This window comes from Orcinus orca, chromosome X, assembly GCF_937001465.1.
Source record: "Orcinus orca chromosome X, mOrcOrc1.1, whole genome shotgun sequence".
Lineage (NCBI taxonomy): Eukaryota > Metazoa > Chordata > Mammalia > Artiodactyla > Delphinidae > Orcinus > Orcinus orca.
In genome coordinates this window covers 120,171,994-120,194,475 of record NC_064580.1, presented here as the reverse complement: position 1 = coordinate 120,194,475, position 22,482 = coordinate 120,171,994, and the positions used below count along the sequence as shown (strand labels likewise).

Here is a 22,482-nt window from a genome sequence, read left to right as displayed (position 1 = left end):
TGTATTGCGGATATCTTCTCCCACTCTTGACTTACCTTTTCACCCTAAATAGTATATTTTGCTGAATAGAAGTGCCTGGTTTTAATATAATCCAGTTTTTCAAAGCAAACTTGAAGCTGGCTGACGTATGTGTCAACACAAGAGAATGAAATAGGGTCCTTTAAGGGAGCTAAATGCCTGAAACGCTATGTGTTGACAATGATAAGCATTCTACTGGCTCATATTTTCTTTACTCTCCTATACAATCTCCCTTATTAATATAAAATATCTTTCTTTGTCTCATACAATGCCTTTTGTCGGGATTCTGTTTTATCTGACATTAAGATAGCTTTGCCAGTTTCTTTTTGTTAGCATTTACCTGGCAAATGTTTTCCCATCCTTTTATTTTAGCCTCCTGGTAGAGTTTTATTTTAGTATCTCTTTTATCAACAGCATGCAATTAGATTTTTAACTCCAGGCTGAAAATTGTCATTAACCCCAATTCACATTAACTGTGACTCCTGATATATTTGGCTTGTTCCTGCCATCTCATTTTCCATTTTCTAATTTGCGTGCTTTCCCTTTGTTTCTCTGATGCGATCTCAATAACAGGAAGTAGCAGGTTTAGGGCTTGCTGGCTGAGACCTGCTGAGTTAAGAGAAACAGGCTCTGCCCTTGGGCCTATTTCTGTCTCTAGAGCAGCATAGGAACACAGTGAATGGAAGGCACCTTCCCCCTTACCTACAGGCTCAACAGCAGTACAGCCTTCAAGAGAAATGCTCACTTGTCAGTGCAGTTAGAACTTGGAGAGTTTGAACATGAGCGACTGTGTTAGCCACCTCTTTGTGCACCACCTTAGTCCCCACCAGCCTCACCCACGTCCGTCCCCAGCACCCTGGTGATCAGCTCTGCATGGACATCCGCTGGCCTCGTCCAGGTGCAGCCTTGAATGGCCTGGGCTCAGATCTGCACTGTGTGCCTCTCGCCTCTTAGCTTGGCGTTCCCGGGTTGATGCTGAGGCCTGGGATGCCACGTGACCTCTAGGGGGCCCCAGCGTGTACAGCCTGGTGATGCAGGGGAGTTAAAGCCCCACAGGCTGAAGTATTGACCATCTGGAGAAGGGTGCTGATGGACAGATTCTTTCACCTCTTCTCCCTCCGAGGCTGACTCTCCTGAGGCCAGCTCACGTGGCTTCTTGGAAAACAGTCCCCGGAGATCAAACAGTCAGTTGCAGATGAGGATGGATGACTCCTTTTACTCTTGGTTCTCCTTTCCTTACTGCCTTACTCCCCCATCCCTTACTTTTGCCCCCCTAGAATTGCACACCCTAATAGATAAGCTTGTGTCAGAGACTCTTTTTTCCTGGGGGATTCCAGGCTAACCGAGTGACTATATGGTTTTGGAGTATATTATGGATTTTTGAGTGACAGATCTAAATTTTCTAATTACATTTTACATAGGTAGCATAGGCTAATGTAATGATTCGCTCATGTTCCTTACTGATACTTCAAGAAATAAGGGGAGGCAAATCAACTGTTACTAGGTGGACAAAGGAACCAGCCTGAGCTTTAACCTTCGCTACCAATAATCCACTAAGTGCATGATCCAAAAAGGTGGCACTTGATCCTTTTTATTTATGTATTTATTTTTTAAAGACCTTTCTCCTCACTACTGGTGATTACACTAGTGGTGATTACATCCCTGAGCTCTTCTCATGTTACTAGCAATCATTTCGTTGCTATAAAGCAACACTAGAGTGTTCAGCCAAATCAAATACCACCTGCAGGGAGTGTTCAGTCAATATGAGATTGTGCTGAGTTCACAGAGGTGGGTGGCAGGTGCTGACTACTTTGGTCCAGGCCATGCACAACGGGAATGGGTAAAGTCAGGGTGCTTTTCCCGATTCTGATGCGGCGTCCTTGGCTAGGTAACTAGACCTCTCTGTCATTTTCCTCATTCGTCATTGCTCTTTGCAGCCCAGTGTGTTGCCGCTGTTGCTGTCCTCTGGCTTGGTTTGCACACGCAGTGGGAAATATTGCTGTCCAACCAGCAGTCTTTTGACCTCAGGTAAAGAACTCGAGTCTGGAAAGAGAATAACAGCACGAGGAGTTCCAGTTGAGAGGTCTGTAGTCCTGGACCTCAGGGACAGTCACTGCGGGCCTCATTCATCAATTGCTTCTTGAGCACTCGGACGTCAGGCACTGTGTTGGGTGTGGGTTCTCCCTGGTCCTGGGGCTGATCTCAGTGCCTAGAATATCTGTGGAAGGACATGTCAGAGCATCTGTTCTTCTCCCTCCGTGTCAGCTAGCACAGATACCTCTTTCTAATTCCCCTCATGCCTACTACAAAGTTATCGTGTTCTGCTTCATTTTACTCTGCCTTCATCTTCCCTGGTATATTCAGGGATGGGAAAACCAAAGCTTGGACAAAAGATGTTCTGTTTAACCAGTGTATCACAGAATATGTTGTTGTTAGGCTAAACTCAAGATATTTTCTTTTTTCTACTCCATAGAAATACGCAGTAAATTAGTAGTGTCTGTGACGTGTTAGCGAAACGAAAAATATAAAAAAGTGGTTATATGCTTGATTTTCTTTCCATCCTCTGTTACTGTGGGGAAATGCCTCTTGTACTCTTTAGAAAGGACAGGAATGACCAAGTTCTTATAGACTTTGATTTATCTGAAAAGGACTCAGATGTGATGTGTAGCTGGGCACATACAGTGGTCTTTATTCCAGCCAAAGGGACACAATAGCCAATTAATTGTTCTAACTAGAAAGCGTGCCCTGAATATTTGCACCTCTCTCCCCTGGAGAGGAGCCTGATGAACAAGAGAAGAGGAAAACAGCAAGGATTTAACAGTGGAAATCTCCTTCCCTTTCCGAGACAGGGTGAAGCAAGGGACTTGGGGCCCAGATACTCCATAAACTGTGTTGTTTTTCTAGCGGCTTTTGAGATTAGTTCTTAGTTCAGTTTGAAGCAACAGCTTAAAGGGGAGTTTGTATATGCTTTTGCTTTCCTCTAGTGTCTGAGATAAAGAGCTTTTTGAGAGAATTCCCACTTTGTTCCTGAACTAAGCAAGCTGGGAGGATTTTTCTAAACCTTGATCAGATGGGCTGGGGGAGCTCAAGACACCCTAGAGGCCAGGTGTAGTGGTGGCTGCAGTGTCACTGCAGAGCCCTGACCAAACCAAAACGTGGGGAACCCGAAAGGCCTGAGATGGTGCCCGTTGTAGACCTAGCACTCTTGCTGTGTAGACTGTAGCCTCACACACGTAGCAAAACCTGTTATAGCAGTTTTGTGCTTATAGCTACATTCCTCAGGGCTCTTTGCCTCTTTTAAAGTGTCTTTATTTTTAAACTAAAGACATTTAGGAATATTTAATACCAAACACTGTTTTCAGTTATACTTTGCTACCACATGCCCTTCATTCTTAACAGAGACCAGTTGAGTCGTTCATTCCCTCAGCTCCAATAGTTATATTATTTAAGCTGATACTCCATCAGTTTCTGTAGGTTTCCATGATAGCAGAATCGGATTTATCTAGGTCAATCTGAACTTGAAATTATAACCTTTCAGATGAAAGTAGCACTTCAGAGGTGTTGAGCCAATGAACACACCCATAGGAAAGGGAACCCAGACATCGGTTTGTCCCCATGCTGGGAAGCCTGCAGGAGTGGGAGTCCAAGCCTGGGGTACAGTTCATCCACCTGCATCTCCTTTTTTCTTTTTTTTTTTTAAATGTTTTTGCCCTGCCACCTTTTCTTTTTCCTATCTTCTATTCCTTTTTATCTTTTGGATCTCAAAGGAAGATGATCAATGGATTTCTCTTTAGCACTGAAAGGATTTCTGAACAGCATTAGAGATGACTTTTTCCCTTCTCAATAGGACAAGTGCAGCTGCTGCGTTTCATTTTGTTTTATGCCCTTTTCATCTGTGTGTCAGGTGGGTTGCCATAACGCCTTAATAGAGTCTTGCTAATTTTCTACTCTTTGCCCTTAGTCATGTAGCCTGTGGTGTTAAATTCTTTCCCTAGGACTGCATCTCTATTCTTCTGGAGTTTCAGAGGAGAGAAAGAGAACCCGTCATTAGCACTGTATGCTTTTCACAATCAGATACCAGTAATCCTGCATCCAGAGGTAATAAACAAGTAGGTAAAGGACTTTGGGGTTTACTGTTCCAGTTGCCAAAATCTCAGAACAAAAAGATTCTAGGATATGCAAAGAAAAGATGCACAATGATCCTAGATTTTCTATGTAATTCTTTCAGCGTAATCAGTATAGTCAAATTCAGGAATGAGTTTTGATTTTTGTCAACAAATTTCATATGTGAAGTGGTTCGTATGCGTGGAGAAGTGCCTAGTATATGGGAGAATTGGCCTTCCCATACCCCAATTCTTTACTTAGTTGACTTCCACTGCTTTTGTTGATAGCAATTTAGTCACGAGTTCTAACAATTTTATGGGTCAGTTTTCTTTGTGTTTTGTGGGTAGCAGTTAGAAGAATGGGTTTTGGCCAAACCAACTGAAGTTCAAGTCCTGGCTCAACTGTTTACTGCTTCTGTGATTTTTGAGCTGTTTGAGCTGCACTTTTCTCATTTGCGTAGAATGGAGAGGATAATGGTGCTGACTACATGTGGTTGTATTGAGGATGAATATGCTAATGGAACATCATTACCACTTCCTACTAGCTACCAAATCTTACTATTGTTCTTCATCTAGTTTCTTGAGCACATCCTGGAAACTATGACTGCAGATAAAATGAATGTTTATAAGCTTTGAAAGTATGTTTTATACAATGGAATATTATTCAGTCTTCAAAAAGAAGGAAATTCTGTCATAATCAACAACATGGATGAGCCTGAAGGACATTATGGTAAATGAAACAAGCCAGTCTTAGAAGGACAAATGCTGCATGATTCCACTTATATGAGATGTCTAAAAATAGTCCAACACATAGAAGCAGAGAATACAATGGTGCTTGCCAGGGGCCAGGGGGAGGGGAAAATGGGGAGTTGTTGTTTAGCAGGTATCAAGTTTCAGTTATGCAAGAGGAATAAGGTCTAGATGTCTGCTGTACCGCATAGAGCCTAGAGTTAGCAGTACTGTATCATACACTTCAAAATTTGTTGAGTGTAGATCTCATGTAAATGGTTCTTTACCATAATTTAAGAGAAAATTATGATACATACACATTGCATTTTCCAGTTGCATCTGGTTTCAAAGGGAAATTTTGAACCACGAGTAATCCAAAGATAGTTACTTACCTAATTCACAGTTTTTTCCTTCAAATCCAACTTGACACCAACATTCATAGGAATTAATGTCATCCTTGCACAGGCCACCATTTAAACATGGATTGGACTCACACTGATCTCCATCTTCGAGATAGATTAAGAAGTTGAATTAGCAGATCCATTGCTTAGAATGCTTAGTCTTCCCTGCACAGACTCGTGGAGAGGGGAGCCTGATTTTAGGGTCAGAGCAAGACTGCTGACCTGGAAACCAGCTGCTTATGGGATGTCCCTGTCTTCCTAAGTTTCTAAAAACAAGTAAAGGTTCTTAGGCTAACATTGTCCTAGGAAATGGCCCCGAGGAAGGCATGTACATTGTTTATGTAACTGAAGGGAGGAGGAAGAGGGAAAAGAACGTCTGAATATAGAGATGTACTCTATCAGCAGAGTGTGAGAAGAATTTTCAATCCTTCCTTATCGAACGATGATATAGTTAATTCTCAATGAAATCACATTGCTTCAACAATCATCTATGTGTTGTACAAGGCTTGCTCTGTCACAGGTCTTGTAGAGCAAGCTGAGCTAGGTAACAGCAACTCCACTCATGAGCTTGGTAACAGATAGCAACTCCACTCAGGGACCTGGCAGCCTAGGCATGGCGCACATGCATCCACTTCCTCATCTTATCACTTCACTTTTTTTTTTTTTTTTTTTTTTTGCGGTATGCGGGCCTCTCACTGTTGTGGCCTCTCCCGTTGCGGAGCACAGGCTCTGGACGCGCAGGCCCAGCGGCTATGGCTCACGGGCCCAGCCGCTCCGCGGCATGTGGGATCCTCCCGGACCGGGGCACGAACCCATGTCCCCTGCATCGGCAGGCGGACTCTCAACCACTGCGCCACCAGGGAAGCCCCTATCACTTCACTTTTAAGCAGAGTATGCAGTGATCATTCCAAACAGTACAAAAGATGCTTTACTCCTGAAAGATATTCTACTGTCTGTGATTAGGTCCCAGATGGTTTGGTAAAGTGAGAAACAACTTTCAATACAAAGAATTAAAAAAGAAAAAGTTCTGAAAATGTGCTTTATTTATATATAGATTGGCTATGTTTCCTTCCCACCTTTCCTGAAGTTTCTACATTTGCAGAGTTCTGGAGAGCCTTTGAGAATACTGGTCATCAGAAAACAGCAGGAAGGAATAGGTAAGAGGGGAAGGGTCAGGATGTGGAGGGAGCCTTTAAGTCTGGTTTCTGAGAGCTCTGCCTCCATCCGTACTTCTAAGGAAGCTTCAGGAGAAAGGGATGCATAGAGCCAGAAGGGAGGCTGGTGTGCACTGTGAGCTGAGAGAGAGCCCTGAAGAAAACTGGGAGCAAGATCAGCAAGGCTTAATGTATGAGTAACAAAAGAGTAAGTGATAAAGATGGTGTAAGAATAAAACAGTGAACGAAAGGGGGCAATTTAAGAGAAATTTCTAATGGTCGTTCATATTTTAGAGCCAAGCTCCGTGACATCTAGTGTGTGGCCCCCTGCCTGCTCTAGGGACAGCAGGAGAGTGTCTGTCGTGCTCGCTGTCAGGAGCATGTGTCTAGGTCCCACTGGCTGGGGGTTAGCACCCCTTTCTTAGGAATAGTCCCTCTCTGGAAAACTGCATGTTGTAAAAATTAGACCTTGCCCCCTCTGCCCCTTGATCCAGTGTGCTTTTGCACAGATACTTCAGTTTGTTCCAATTCTATAAAAACAAAATACGTTATCTCTGGTTTATTATTATTGATGTTCAGAACTGGTCCAAAAAAACGAGCCACATTTGCACTTTATATTACAGACCAACGGAGCTGAATTATTTAGGATGTTTCACTGAAAGGCTCTGGGCTTGCAGCCAGCTACACAGCAACTCATTTGCTGAGACATATCTTTAAAATGAGTGTCATTTCATCCCGCATTTAGTCCTCCTTTGGGTGCTTGTCTGTGTGTACTTCGGGCTGAAGCAAAGCCACAGACTGTAGGGGTCAAAGACAACAAGGGACAAGACCTTGCCAAGTGAGAGCTTCCTGTTTAAGCCTACCAGGTGGTGGTTTAATGAATAACTGCATTTAGATTTGAAGGCCGGGAGGGGTAATAGAGAAAGTGGGGATTGGGCAGTGGAGAATTTGGCTGCTCTTCTGGGCTCCATGACTCCCTAGCTGGGTGACCTTTGACAAGTCATTTAACCTCCCTAAATCTCAGTTTCTTCTTCTGTAAAATGAGGTTCATAGTGCTTTGCTCACAGGGTTGGTGTGAGGATTAAAGGTGACAGGCACTCTGTAAAGGGCTGGGCAGATGCTGGTTAATGTGGTTGGGTGATGTTTCCTCTTCACCAGGCTCCTTACTTGGTGAGATGATGGAAGAGAGTAGGGCAGGAGTGAGGGGCCTGCGACCCTACCATGTGAGAAAGCCCATACAGGGAGAAACAGCATAGACTATTTTGGGGGGGGTTGGGAATCTCGACTGCAAAGTGAAAAGAAGCCGTGGAGTTGGGTTTTCTTTTTCTCTTTTCTTGTTTTTTTATTTTTAGCAGACAAAGCAGTAGTGACAGTGTAAAAAATTAATAAACGGAAACCTCAGTTAAGTAGAGTCAAGAGGGACTTCCCTGGTGGCGCAGTGGTTAAGAATCCGCCTGCCAGTGCAAGGGACACGGGTTCGAGCCCTGGTCCGGGAAGATCCCACATGCCGCGGAGCAACTAAGCCCGTGCGCCACAACTACTGAGCCTGCGCTCTAGAGCCCGCGAGCCACAACTACTGAGCCCATGTGCCACAACTACTGAAGCCCTCGCGCCTAGATCCCGTGCTCCTCAACAAGAGAAGCCACCGCAGTGAGAAGCCCGCGCACCACAAGGAAGAGTAGCCCCCGCTCGCCGCAACTGGAGAAAGCCCGCCTGCAGCAACGAAGACCCAACGCAGCGAAAAATAAATAAATAAATTTATTAAAAAAAAAAGTCAAGAGACTGGAGGGCAGAGCTCTCATGCCCTATGACAATAGCAGAGCCCAACGGGAAGAAGACAGACTCCTTTCTTGGCAAGGACTAAGCCAATGAAAAGCCAGGGACTCTTTGTTTACTGTAGCCCTCCTTACTTCCTTTTCCCCTCTCTGAAGGAGTTGTCTGTCCCCTACCATGCAGGGACTTGCACGTGGCTCATGGTGGTTGTAGACCCTGAATTGCAATTCTCTGCTGATCCTGAATAAACCCATCTTTGCTGGAGTCTGTTTGTTTCAGGTCAACAACAGAATCATGCCCTTGATGTTTTCCAGGTATCTTTACCTGAGTTACAGTAAACAACACAGCCTGTGACCTAGAAGTTAGGGAGCCAACTTCAAAATATGGTGTTTAAGAGGTACTGATGAACCTCTACTCACAGGTGGGGGGCCAACTGGGTGGGGGGGTGGGCAATGAAGGGACCATGAGAGTTTAAATGCAGCCAGGAATGTTTGGGGAGGAAAGGTAGAAATTGATTTGCTTTAAAATACAAGATTCAAAATTTTAAATAGATTAGAAATAGAGAATAAAAAGACTTGTTTGGACTAACTGTAGGGCAATACCTTAGTAGAGAGTTGGCGTGGTAGCATTCATTACTAAGAACGAGGAAAGGCAGATAAAGCAAATGTAACAGAATGGACCTCTTCTTCCCTCATGATTTAAAAACAAAGTGGAGAAATTATGAGTTACAAGAGTATGAATAAGTCCATTAGTGTCTACAGAATAGAATCTGGGAAAATAGAACTGATGGAATTCAGTGAATTGGCTGTCCAGGTTAGTTTCTGTCCATGCAAATGGTCTTAGGTAAATCAAGCTGGGAAAGTTACACTGCCTCAAAATCCTGCTGCTGGATTTTAAATTAGTTTTAAAACTTAGTTGTCATTAAAGTTTTGACTTTTCCTCCTTTTGGTCAATTCATTCAACAAATATTTACTCAGTGCTTCTGTACCAGATACTGTTCGAGGTACTAGGACTACATCAATAAACAAAACAGTTGAATACCCCTGCCAACATGAAGCTTACATTCTAGTGAGGTGGGAGACATAAATAGTATACATAAGACCATTATATGATACCTCAGTGGTGAAAAGTGCTATGAAAAATAATAGAGCAGGATACGGTGTCTAAAGTGATGGGGTTATGGGGGGGCAGGTTGAAGTATTAATAGATGATCAAGGCAGGCTTCATTGAGAGGGTGACATTTGGGTAAAGACCTGAAGGAGGTGAGTGAGTGAGCCTAGGGGAACCTGGCAGAGGAACCTTCCACAGTAAAGGAACAATCAGGTCTAAGACTTTGAAATGGAAGCATTCCTAGAGCATGCAAGGAGCCGCAGCAGCCCAGGATGTGTGAGGAGGAGAGGAGGTCAGAGGGGCAGCGGGGAGGGAGGGGCTGGGCAATCAGGAGGGGCCTTGCAGGCCGCCAGAAGGAGGAGCACTTTTAAGCAGTAGACATGTAAGTCAGTCAGCATTCTCTGATTCTCTGCTGAGGATGGCAAACTCTCATTCAGTCCCAGATGCAATTCTCTTTGGTCTCTCCCTTCCAGATTCCTGGGGTGGAACGATGTTCCTTTTGAAGCCCTAGGAAGAAGTAAGCGTATCTGCCAGAGGATATCTCCCACGCTGGCATAAACCTGGAGTCTCTCACCATTCAATTTTGGGTAAAAAGAGTTGGACTTATTTTTCTGAGCCCTTTTGACACAGTTTAATATATTATCTGTTTACACAGAAGAAAAAAATACATAATTCTCAAATGTTTCGTATACTAGAGGATAAAATGAATTGCTTACCAACATATTGCTTCCAAAATTCAGTCTATAACGAAAAAGAAGACAAGTTAATGGTACTATTTAAAATGTTTTCGATTTGATTCCTTCTCTATTATAACATTTGTAAAACACGTGTATGTATAGATATTTTAAAATTCCAAAGAGAAGTATGGTCCCCCCACCTTTTCTTTTTAAAGGTTTTCTATTCTTTGCTCTGCATCTGAAGGATGTTATGTGGAAATACTCACAGTTTTCTCAGTGTTTTCAAAAACTTCTCGTGCTTCTTCAAAACTACACTTTTCTTCTATACATTCTCTCTCAAGGTTCCCTCGAACAAACTCTTCCAATTTACCTGAATTATACCTCTTTGGCCGATTCAGAATTTTGGTGGCATTTTCACGATCAAGAAAAACTGAAATTTAAAAGAAAAAGAAAACATCATGAAAATTAAATACATCTCTTAAGAAAGGCTTTCTTTTTAATCCAAGTAATCCCAAAGCCAATTTATCTTTGGGGCATGGAGCCAAAATCTATGATGTTCTCATGGCACTGTATACACATGGAGATTTAGGAATTAAAATTCAATTTTACTCTTAGTCAAGAGAACTCTGGTAATGAAAGGTCAGATTTTCAATCATATTTGAATTTACTCTGGATGAAAAGGAAAGTTCTGAGATAAGCAGTTAACTTCACACTTTGTCATCATTTGAAAATAACTAATTGCAGATCCTTGCAAGGTGATCCATCACGCTGGCCGGGCTGTGCTTACAGGACGCAGTTGCCCAAATGACTTTGGAGCACATTTCCCTTGGAAGAGCAGAAGCCTAAATGCAACCCTGCTGTCTCTCACTAGATATTAAAGAAAAACCACTGCATTCATGTTTTTTTAACCTTCAGACTCACAGCACCTTAAGTTGGCACGTGTTCTAGGAATACCAGTGACATAAGTCTTTCTCTGGGATTCAGGATGTGGTTTATTTTAGCTCTGACTGTCTAGCCTGTTAGGAATGCACTCCTGAACTCTGGGATTGAGGTCCCTAACCTAATTCTCCACCCCAGCCCCTCCCCGCCACTCTCCATACCTCAGTCTCTTCTTTCTGTTTCACTCTCTGTCTCTGTGCGTGTTTCTCTCTAGATAGACAGATATAGATGTAGTATCTGTATCTATAACTAATAACAGGAACTCAAGAAGCTGCCTGGAGTTATTCCTTTCTTCTAGAGAGTGTCTGATACCATCTCAACAGGACGAGGTGTTTATAACGTGAACTCTCCAGGGCATTTTGGGACTGTTTTCTCATTAGCGCCAAAAAAAAAAAAAAAAAAGAAAGGAAAAGAAACAAACCGAAGTTCCTTATTTCCATTGCAGCTGTTCGCTTTATGGAGCCTTCTAGTCCCTTAACAGCCTCTCACTTTTCTCTTGCTCTTCAAGTCCCCTTGGGCTTTACTTTTTCCCTGAATTTAGCTTAGACTTTTTCTCTTCAACTCTTCCCTTGCCAACCTTCTCAGTTCCCTTCACCCCTTCTTCAGTGCTGCAATACCCCGCAATCCCAACCACTAGGTCAGTGCCGCCAGCTGCCTCTTCCTTCCCTTCCCAGGCAGCCAGGCGCCCTGGGAGAAAGCCACAAGCTGCAATTGGGTGCCACGGCATATCGACACCTCCCAGCCTCCACCAGGCCCTCCTCTCTGCTTGCCAGTTCATGTGCTTGGCCCTGGGCGTTCCTACAGTAGCATTTGTGTCTGTATCCATTTACAGTGTGGTCTAGTGGAAAAATAGGGGTTTGGAGTCAGAGCAGACACACCTGGATTTGAATCACATGTCTACCAGCTATTGGCAGTGAGATCTCAGGCAGGTCACATAAACTCTGCAGCTTAACTTTGTCAAGTGTAAATGGGTGTAACAGTAGTATCATCAGACTGTCTACCTCCCAGCGTTGCTGACAGGATCAGTGAGATAATGTGTACAGGCTGGTGTATGTTGGTTTTCTCTCTTCCTTTTTACTCCTCTGTCTGGTCTGCCTCCCTAATTTTCTCAATTCCCTTTTTATTTAATGCACTTTTCTGTGGCTCTTTCTCTTCTTTACCGCCATCCATGTAATGAAACGACTACTGTCAGGATCAGCAATGACCTCCTAAAGGGTAATTTTGAGCTTCTGTATTTCCTGCCTGCTCTGAAACATTTCTAATTGTTGATCTTTCCCTCTTCAGGGTGCTCTTTTCATGAAATCACTCTCTCCTGGTTCTCCTCTTCCCTCTGATTCTTGTTATTCATCCACCACTTGCATCCATTCATTCCCCTTCTTCTGCTTGCCCCTTATATGTTCAGAGTTCTCCCAGGCTCCAGCCTCCAGCTTCAGCCTTGTCCCTCTTCACTCCATACATCCTTGCTAGGGCCAGGGCTGGGGTGAGGTAAACAAGGCCCCTAGGGCACAGAATCTACAGAGTCACTCTCTCTCAGTGTGTGCAAGTATGTTTATGCCCTGCTTGCCTCACCCTAGTCCAGCCCCGACTCAACACAATTTTCTGAGCACTCACTACTGCCAGGCACTGTACTAGGTGCCACAAGATCCATGCTCACTCCCTGGATCCTCACACACGTGGTTGTAACTACTGTCTATAGGACAGTGAGTTCCGAATATCCATCTCCAGTCAGATATATCTTCGGAATTCCAGATTGTCTTTCTTTGTAACTGTCCATTGTCATGTGGCTGATAAGAGCTGATGTTTATTTAATGCTTCTGATGTGTTGGACAATGTGCTTGGTGCTTTGCATCCATTATTTCATTCCCTTCTCACGGCAGTCCCATGAGAGAGGTGCTGTCGTCTCATTTTCGTAAATCAAAAACTCGGAGGTTCAGAGAGGTTAAGTGATTTGCCCCAAGTGATATATTAAAGTGTCAGAGCCAGAATTTAGACATTGGCAGTCAGACCACACAGTCCATGCTCTTAGGCACTGTGCTGTATCCCAAATGCTCAAGACATGGTCTTTCCACTTCCTCTAAACCCGTTCCCCTTCCATACCCAGGTGGTTAAGTCATATCATTTCTACTTCCTCAGTGTCACTTGCATTCCATTCCCTCTTCTCTGTCTGTACAGCTAATGTCCAGGTTCAGGCCCTCATGCCTTCCCTGGATGATTACAGTAGCCTCAAGACTGGTCTCCCCTTGTCTGGCCGCCCCTTCCTCACACAGGTCATGAGAATGTTGCCAGGCTGAGCAGCCTGAGTCAGCCATCAGTGGTATTCATGTTTACACTTCTGATGACTCCACATTGCATTCCGTTGTCCAAACTCCTTCATTTAGGGCCTTCCTTATCTGATGACCTGACCCTGCCTCACCTGTCATATTCAATATTGAAAACATACTTAGTTCCTGAAAGACCTCACATTCTTTGTGGATCTGGATCTCTGCACGTGAGTGATCCTCTCTTCACAGGATGACCTAGATCAGTCATTTAAGGAGAGAGTACCTACTTATTCTTTAAGACCCAGCTCAAAATATGGTCTCTCTGTCAGTGTCTCCCCAGTTAATGTGTTCCTTTCTCTGTGCCCCTTTAGCAGCTGGTATACATCTCCTCATGTTATATTGAAATCTCTCAGCTGACCTCATGGTACTTTAGGTCAAAGAGGGAATCTGGTTTATCCCCAAGCCCCTAGTACCTTGCCACAGTACCTGGCACCGTAGTAGTCACCTAGTTTTGTAAAGTTTTGTAAAGTGTGTGGACTGAAGCTGTCTTTCATTTATTTCATTCATTCATTCTAAATGAAAGACAGGTTGGGTCCATATGCTTTACAAAACTGAATTGGTTTTATGGAACACATTTGATTTCAAAATTCTAAATTGATACAATAATATCTAAGGGCAGCAGCCATGAAAATGCAACATCTCAGAAAATCATTCATAGAAACTGCTTTTAGAAGCCAGTGGTGGTTCAACAGTAGAGGAGAGCACTGCATCAACACTGTCCGTCCTTAGGGAAGGCGCCTTGGTGCTCTGCTCAAGGACCTATTATCTCTGACTAAGGTGACTCTGGAATCACACTGCCTTTCTCCTCACCATTGTCTGAGGGTCATATATTTAACCTCCCTTCGGGCTTATCTCTTCTAGTCATTATTTCCCAAGCTGTGAAATCCTAGTCCTTCTTTTTTTCTCTGAATCTATCCTTTTTCCTACATCTGAGGTTTCAAGGGGGCAGCAGTCCTCTTAAAATTTACTCCATCATCTCAGCACTTATCTTGAAGGAAGGGTTTGGATCCTTTGTCCTCCTAGATTTCACACTGATGAGATGTGTGTAAAGACGTAGCATTCTGTCCTACTTTGTGAGTGTTCACGCTGAATTTCTTTATTGTTTGACTCTAGCCAGTTTGCTGGCTTGATTTAACCTCTGCATTCTCGCACCATTATTTCTGCATTTCAGTGTGACATCATGTCTGGAATGGGAACCTCGGGCCAGTCTGCTTTCTGGGGATGCTTAGGGTTGGCACCCCTGATCCTCCACTGTCAGCTACTAGATTTGATCATAATAGGTTGACAAGTAAGTGTGATAAATGCTTCCTGTGAGAACATGCTGTTTGTCTAAATGGGGTAATTTCTTCCCTATGTGCCTGCCTTTGGGGAATGCATAAAGTCAGTAAAGTTGTGAAAAAAAACCAAGTGATGTAAATTGCTTTAACTAAGTTCCTACTCGACATCAATTCTTGTACTTGCTTTGCTGTCCTACGAGCTCAAGTGAGTACTGAGTTTCCCCCTGTATTAACTCCGAGATGTTTAGAATCAGACAAAATAATTTCTTCCTCACCCATGGAAAACTTCAGTGATAAATAACAACTCACTAATTAAAGGTTTGTATTTTAACTAAAACTTTCAATTGAAGGTATATAATTTTATAGACTAAAAATTAGAGGCATGACTCATTAAATAGTTATAAAGTTTTGAATCACATCATGTCTTAAAATCAAACTTTGTGTGTAAATAAAACCATTGTTTTTGCTTTAATGTTTCCCATTTTGATTTCAAAATAATGAGTTAAAACCCCACAAAATGACAGTTAATTTTTTCTCCACATTCGGCTGTTTCCTTGTTAAAACATTTCCCCCTTTTATTTATTTTTTTAACCAAGGAGATGACTTTTCCAAGGAATTACATTGTCAAATTATAAGCCCAACAGTGTCCATTAAAAAAATGTACTATAAACATTGTAAATCTATTTAGTTTTAAAAATGAGGAAGAACCAGCACCGGAGAACTAGTACTCACCAACCCACATGCTAACTAGTAGAATCTTAAACATTGTGGTCAAATCCTGTAATCATTATTTAATGAAGAAGACAGCCCCAGACGTTTCTATATCTAAAAGCCAAGCACATTGAATGTATCTTTATAAAGGAAACAAACCTGTACATTCAGCACTGAGTAGATATCCTAAAAGGCAGATGGTGACGAGGCCCGGTGATTCTGCCATGATCATGTTCAGGCACCGCATAACCTTTGCTAGTAGATTGTGCAAGTAGCAAGGTTGACAATTGTTCCAAAGTACAAGCTGAGCTGTATTTACTTCTGGGAAACAATGTCCATCTCCCTCAGTGGGTCTTTGGGCTGTTTCCGATGTCCTCTTGGGTTAAATGAAGAGAGGAGGCAGTGGCCATTGTTAAACTTCACCTCTGATTCCATGGGCTTCTGTCACTGTGGCTGATCTGAGGCTGAAACAGGAAGTGACCCATCATTAGAATAGGGGGAGGTATAATGTGGCTGCAGTTGCTGTGGCAGCAAAATTCATCATAGGATCCATCTTATCCTTGTCAGGGAGCATTAATGTCTTATAGTTGAAAGGTAAAGAGATGGAAAGAATGAAGTCATTTTGTCCCCCACCTTAAAACGTCACCACTGCTGATAATCTCGAGTCACCTGGTGGATCCTTTATGTTCCTCCTCGTAACAAGGAGCTTATAAACTTTGTTGTGCTGTGTACCCATATGGTGAAACATATGGGTCCTGTCTCAGAACACATGTATGTATATGCATATATACTTATGTATAGAAAATAAATGTTATAAATATTATTATATAGTAGTTCATATTGATATACCACTTCACATGTAATATAAAAAACTCATAATAGTATACCAACATTTACCTACCATTCTTTGTGCTGTTGTGATACATTTTATTTCTAAATTAAAAAAAATTTTTTTATTGGAGTATGATTGCTTTACAATGTTGTGTTAGTTTCTGCTGTACAGTGAAGTGAATCAGCTCTATGTATACCTATATCCCCTCCCTCTTGCACCTCCCCCTCCCATCCCACCCATCTAGGTCGTCACAGAGCACCGAGCTGAGCTTCCTGTGCTTTATAGCATGTTCCCACTAGCTATCCTTTTTTTTTTTTTTTTTGCGGTACGTGGGCCTCTCACTCCCACGGCTCTCCTGTTGCGGAGCACAGGCTCCGGACGCGCAGGCTCAGTGGCCATGGCTCACGGGCCCAGCCGCTCCGCGGCATGTGGGATCTTTCCGGACCGGGGCACGAACCCGTGTCCCCTGCATTGGCAGGCGGACTCTCAACCACTGCGCCACCAGGGAAGCCCCTAGCCATCTATTTTATGCATGGTAGTGTATATATGTCCATCCTGATCTCCCAGTAAACCCTATATTACCTTATTCTGCCTCAAGCAGTCAACAGTCTTTCAAAGAAATTTAAAAATGGGGAAAGATTTTATATTTAGTCACATTTTCTTCATTTCTTTGTGAGGACCCAAATTTCAGTCTGTTACAGTTTTTCATTATTGTGAAGAATTTTCTTTAATAATTTTGATAGCGTAGGTCATCTTTTGATGAATTTTCTCAACTTCCGTTTATTTGAAAATGTCTCCATTTTACCTTCATTTAAAAAAAGTAATTTGGCTGTATATACAATTCTAGGTTGACATTTTTTTTTCTTTCAGCACATTAAAGAAGTCATCCTGTTGCCTTTTGGCATGCATTGTTTCTGATGAGAAGGCAGTGAATATTATTATCATTTCTTTTCAGCAGTTGGACTACAATGAGCCAAGGTATTCTTGGAGTTCATTGAGATTCTTGGATCTGTGGCATTAAAATTAGGAAAATTCTTGGATCTTATTTTTCAAAATTTTGTTTTAAAATAATTACAGTTATGGGAAATTGCAAAAACAATACAGAGAAGTCCCATATACCTTTCACAATGTTTATATCTTACATAAATATAGTAATATAATATCAAAACCAGGTAGTGGACATTGGTCTATTGTATGTGTATAATTCTGAGTGATTTTATCACATGCATAGATTTATGTGACCACCACTATAATTAATATACAGAACAATTATAATTAACAATTATGTCACCACAAAGGTCTCCCTTGTGCTGCTATTTTATAATCACACCCCTCCCCCTCCTTCCAATTATTCCTAACCCCTGGCACTACTGATCAGTTTTTGGTCTCTATAGTGAGAATGTGGTATAAATGGAATCATAGAGTATGTGACCTTTTGAGATTGGCTCTCTTCATTCAGCACAATGCCTTTGAGATCCATCTAGATTGCCACATGTTTTAGTAGTTGCTTTTTATCGCTGAGGAATATGGATATGCCAGTTTGTTTAACTATTCACTTACTGAGGGACATTTTGATTGTTTCCAATTTTTTGCTATTGCAATAATGTGCTTTCAACATTCATGTACAGGTTTCTATGTGGATGTAACTTTTTAATTTCTCTGGGATAAATGCACAGGAATGCATTTTCTGGGTCATGTGAGAGTTGAATATTTGGTTTTTAAATAAACTGCCAAACTATATTCCAAGACGGCTGTACCACTTTACATTCTGACTGCGATGGATGAGTGGTCTAGTTTCTCTGCATCCTTGCAAGCGTTTGGTGTTATCACTGTTTTTTATTTTAGACATTTTGATAGATATGTATTTAGACCATTTATATTGAAGATAACTATTAATATGTTAGTGGTTTAGTCTGCCATTTTTTTAACATCTTTATTGGAGTATAATTGCTTTACAATGGTGTGTTAGTTTCTGCTTTATAAGAGTCTGCCATTTTATTATTTGTTTCTTTTTCCCTCCTCTTGTTCTCATTTCTCTGTTCTCTTTACATGCCTGTTGGTGGGTTACTTGAAAAAATTTTTAGAATTCCATCTTGATTTATTTATAGGGTTTTTTAAAAAGTGTATCTTATTGTATAATTATTGTAGCTTTTGCTCTGGGTTTTACAATATACACATGTGACTTGTCACAGTCTACTGGTATCAGTATTTTAACACTTCAAGTGAAATATGAAGCCTTACTTTGATTTTGGTCCATTAACCTTCTCCACTTTTAAATATCATTGTTGTGATAACCAGATAGTGCTATTTTTTGTTTTAATTATCAAATATCATTTATAAAACTCATGAGGAGAAGGATAGTCTAATGAATATATCCATATTCTTCTCTTTGCATTGCTAGATCTTCCTATCCAATTCTTTTATCATTTGCTTCTCATTGAAGAACGTCCCTTAGCCATTCTTTTAAGATAGGTCTGAAAATGCCTCTGTTTCCCATTCATGCTTGAAGGATAGTTTTATTGGATATAGAGTTTGTATTGGACTGTTTTTTTCCCCCCAGTACTTGAAAAATGTACCAGTTCCTTCTGGCCTCCATGTTTTCAGATGAGAAATCTGTCATTCAAATTGGTCCTCCTCTACAGGTATTGTGTCAGATTTCTCTGGCAGCTATCAAGTTTTTTTTCTTTGTCTTTAGTTTTCACAAGTTTAGTTATGATGTGCTTTGGCATGGATTCCTTTGGCATTATACTGTTTGGGGTTCACTCAGCTTCTTGAATCTGTAAATTTGTGTGTTTTGCCAAAATTGGGAAATTTTCAGCTATTATATCTTTGGCCCCACTTTCTTTTTCCTCTCCATCTGGGATTCTAATGACACCAGTGTTGCATGTATTTTACTGTCCCACAGGTCTCTGAGTCTCTTTTCATTTATATTAGTCTATTTTCTCTCTTATTAAGTAAATTCTGTGAATTCACTATTGTTTGGTGATTTCTGTTGAGTTCTCTTTTAAGTTTACTGAGTTGATCTTCTGTCATCTCTACTCTGCTATTGAGCCTCTCCAGAGAGGTATTTTTTTTTTAAAGTTATTCTTTTCAGCTTTATATTTTCCATTTTCTTCTTTTTTAAAAAATAGCTTCTACGTTTTTGCTGAGGTTTTCTACTTTTTAAATTTTTTTCTGAGATAATCTGTAATTGATTATTGAAACATTTTTATGATGCCAGCTTTAATATCCCTCTCAGATAGTTCCAACATCTGATTCATTTCAGTATTAGTGTCACTTGATCGTCTTTTCTCATTCAAATTGTGATTTTTTTGGTTCTTAGCATGATGAGTGGTTTTCAGTTGTATTCTGGACATTTTGTCTATTATGTTAGTAGACTCTGGGTCCTATTTAGCAGGCAGTCACTCTGTTAGACCTATCACATAGGTCCTGGCCTATTTTTCTGGGCTGTGATTCCAATTCCAATTTAACTTTTAGATCCTTTGTGGGATTATTTTTGGTAATTAAAGTTCCAAGTCAGTTGATATTATGATATGGAGACTATCTGGGTGGGCCTGTCAGGCATATCCTTTAAAAACAGAGAGTTTTCTCCAACTGATAGCAAAAGGAGAAGTCAGAGATGTTCAAAGTACATGACAGATTTGATGAAGCATTGGTGGCTTTGAAGTTGCATGGGAGGTGGTGGGGCATGTGGAAAGAGTGGTATCTAGAGGCTGAGAGCCATTCCTGGCTGAGAGCCAGCAAGAAATCAAAGATTTCAGACCTATAGCCAAATGGGATTTAATCCTATCAACAACCTTAATGAGTCTGAAAATGGGTTATCCCCCAGAGCCCCCAGATAGGAGCCTAGCTGGCTGACATCTTGACTGCAGCCTTGGGAGACACTAAGCTGAGATCTCACTTGAGATCACTTGCTCTTCTGTTTACCAAACTGAGACATAATAAATGGGTATTGTTTTAAGCCACTGTGGTTGTGGAAATTTGTTATGTGACAGTAGAAAACTAACACTCCATCATTAGTGTTTTCGTTTGTGCTAAGCATTGCTTTCTTCTTGAAGTTCTGTTTGAACTGTTGGTACCTCTGGGAGGGTAAACAAATACCGTCTTGAGAACACTAATTTGAGATTATAAAAGCTTTATAGTTTTAGCTTTTATGTTTTAGTCTGTGATATATCTTGGATAAATCTTGTATATGAAGTGAGGTTAATATTTGAGGTTAATTTTTTGTTCTTTATGAATATGGATTTCTCCAGCACTATTGATTGATAAGACTATTCTTTCCCCATCATATTACCTTGCTACCTTTGTCAGAAATCAGTTGGCTCTGTACATGTGAGTTTATTGCTGAACTCTCTATTCTGTTCAGTTTGCATACATTTTAATTTATATGAATGGGAGTATATTATATATTTTGTGTTTCTTTAATTTTTAAATTCAAACCCATCATTTTAAGATCCATTTTTATTGCTATGCACACATCTAGTCTAATGCTTTTCTAACTGCTGCCTGGTGTATATGTACCACATTTTTTCCTAGCTTTTCTCCCAGTGATTGACATCTAGATTGCTTAAAACACTCTGATTCCACAGATATTGCCACAGTGGACACCTTCTTTTGAGTACCCTTATGGAATAATGTGGTAATTTACTTAGGATATATATTCAGGAGCAGAATGTCTGGGTCTTAGGGTATTCCTATTCCTGATTTGTCTAAGCACCGACAGATTGTTCTCCAGGTCGGCTGCACCAATCTACACTCCCACCAGCAGTGCGTATAGATTTCTATATCTGCACATTCATGCCAATTCTTGGAATTATCCCTTTATAATTTTTAATAATTTAAAAGAGTTAAAGTGCTATCTTGTTTTAATTGATGCTTGTCTTATTGTTATGAGTTAGAACATGTCTCTGTATACTTTTCAGACTTCTGAATTTCCCCTTTTATAAATTGCCTGCTTATGACCATTGCCCGTTTTTCTTCTGGGGTTGTTAATTTGAAGGCTTTCCCTGAATATTCTAGATATTAATCCATTATCAGTTTTAGACATTGTAAATAATTAATGTTTCCCATTCTGTCATATGTCAACTAACTTTGTGATTTTCTTATACTTTGTTGAATAGACATCCTCAATTTGAATTTATTAAATTCATCAGTTTTTTCTTTTATAATCTGTGTTTTAAAGTTTTGTTTGAGAAATGTTTCCCTGCCCCTAGGTCAAAAAAATATTCTCATATATATATATATATATATATATATATATATATATATATATATTTATTTATTTATTTATTTATTTATTTATTATTATTTTTTTTTTGCGGTATGTGGGCCTCTCACTGCTGTCGCCTCTCCCATTGTGGAGCATAGGCTCTGGACGCGCAGGCCCAGCGGCCATGGCTCACGGGCCCAGCCACTCCGCGGCATGTGGGATCCTCCCAGACCGGGGCACGAACCCATGTCCCCTGCATCGGCAGGCGGACCCTCAACCACTGTGCCACCAGGGAAGCCCCTCTCTTATATTTTTTATACTAACTTTATAGCTTTATCTTTCACATCTAAATTTATAGTCTAATCTGTGTCTAAAATTTGATAACAAGGTTGATGAGAGTGTGGGGAAAGAGTACTCACATTTACTATTGGTGTGTGTACAGAGTTCTGGAGGTCATTTAGGTCTTATCAAAAGCCTCAAAAATTTATTCTTTTGACATAGAAATTAAGCTGATAATTATAAATGAACAAAGAATTTACCTCAAACTATAGTTTTTGCACTTATTATAATAGTGAAATACTGAAAATAACCCAAATATCCAACAGTAAGAATTATGGTAACAATTAAATAATGGTATGTTGAACTATAACATGATACAGCTTGCCAGAATAGCCAAAACAGTGGGGAATTGTTGTTCAATGGGTATAAAGTTTCAGTTATGCCTGAAAAATAAGTTCTAGAGTTCAGCCGTACATCATTATGCCTATAATAATAAATAATAAATAAAATTGCTACAAAGCCATAGTAATCAAGAAAGTGTAGTACTGGCACGTGGATAGACAGATTGAATTAGTTTCCTGTTACTGCTGTAACAAGTTGCTGCAAATTCAGTGGCTTAAAATAAAAAATTTATTATCTTATGCTTCTGAAGGGGTCAGAAGTTCAAAATCGATCTCACTGGGTCAAAGTCAGGGTGTTGTCAGATCTGGTTATTTATGGAAGTTCAGAGAGAACAGTCCATTTCCCTGTCTTTTTCAGCTTCTAGGTGCCACCTGAATTTCTGGCTCATAGCCCCTTCCTTATATTACTCCAAGCTCTTGCTTCCATCATTGTATCTCCTACTGACTGTGATCCTACTGCCTCTCTCTTATAAGGGTTCTTGTAATTACATTGGGCGCACTGACTAATCCTGGAAAATCTCCACATCTTAAGATCCTTAATCACATCT

The 22,482-nt window shown here is 40.9% G+C and overlaps 1 protein-coding gene across 1 annotated transcript in view; it reads right to left on the bottom strand.

Annotated features, from left to right (window-relative positions):
- F9 (coagulation factor IX) overlaps positions 1 to 15,526 on the bottom strand; it is a 29,394-nt gene extending 13,868 nt beyond the window's left edge. The window contains exons 1-4 of the mRNA XM_004278716.3: positions 15,373 to 15,526; positions 10,232 to 10,395; positions 10,005 to 10,029; positions 5,243 to 5,356 (exon numbers count right to left, since the gene is read on the bottom strand). Of these exons, the coding sequence (XP_004278764.1) occupies positions 5,243 to 5,356; positions 10,005 to 10,029; positions 10,232 to 10,395; positions 15,373 to 15,460 (391 nt within the window). The 5' untranslated portion in view covers positions 15,461 to 15,526. The remainder of the gene's footprint in view (positions 1 to 5,242; positions 5,357 to 10,004; positions 10,030 to 10,231; positions 10,396 to 15,372) is intronic.
- Positions 15,527 to 22,482: the final 6,956 nt, after the last annotated feature.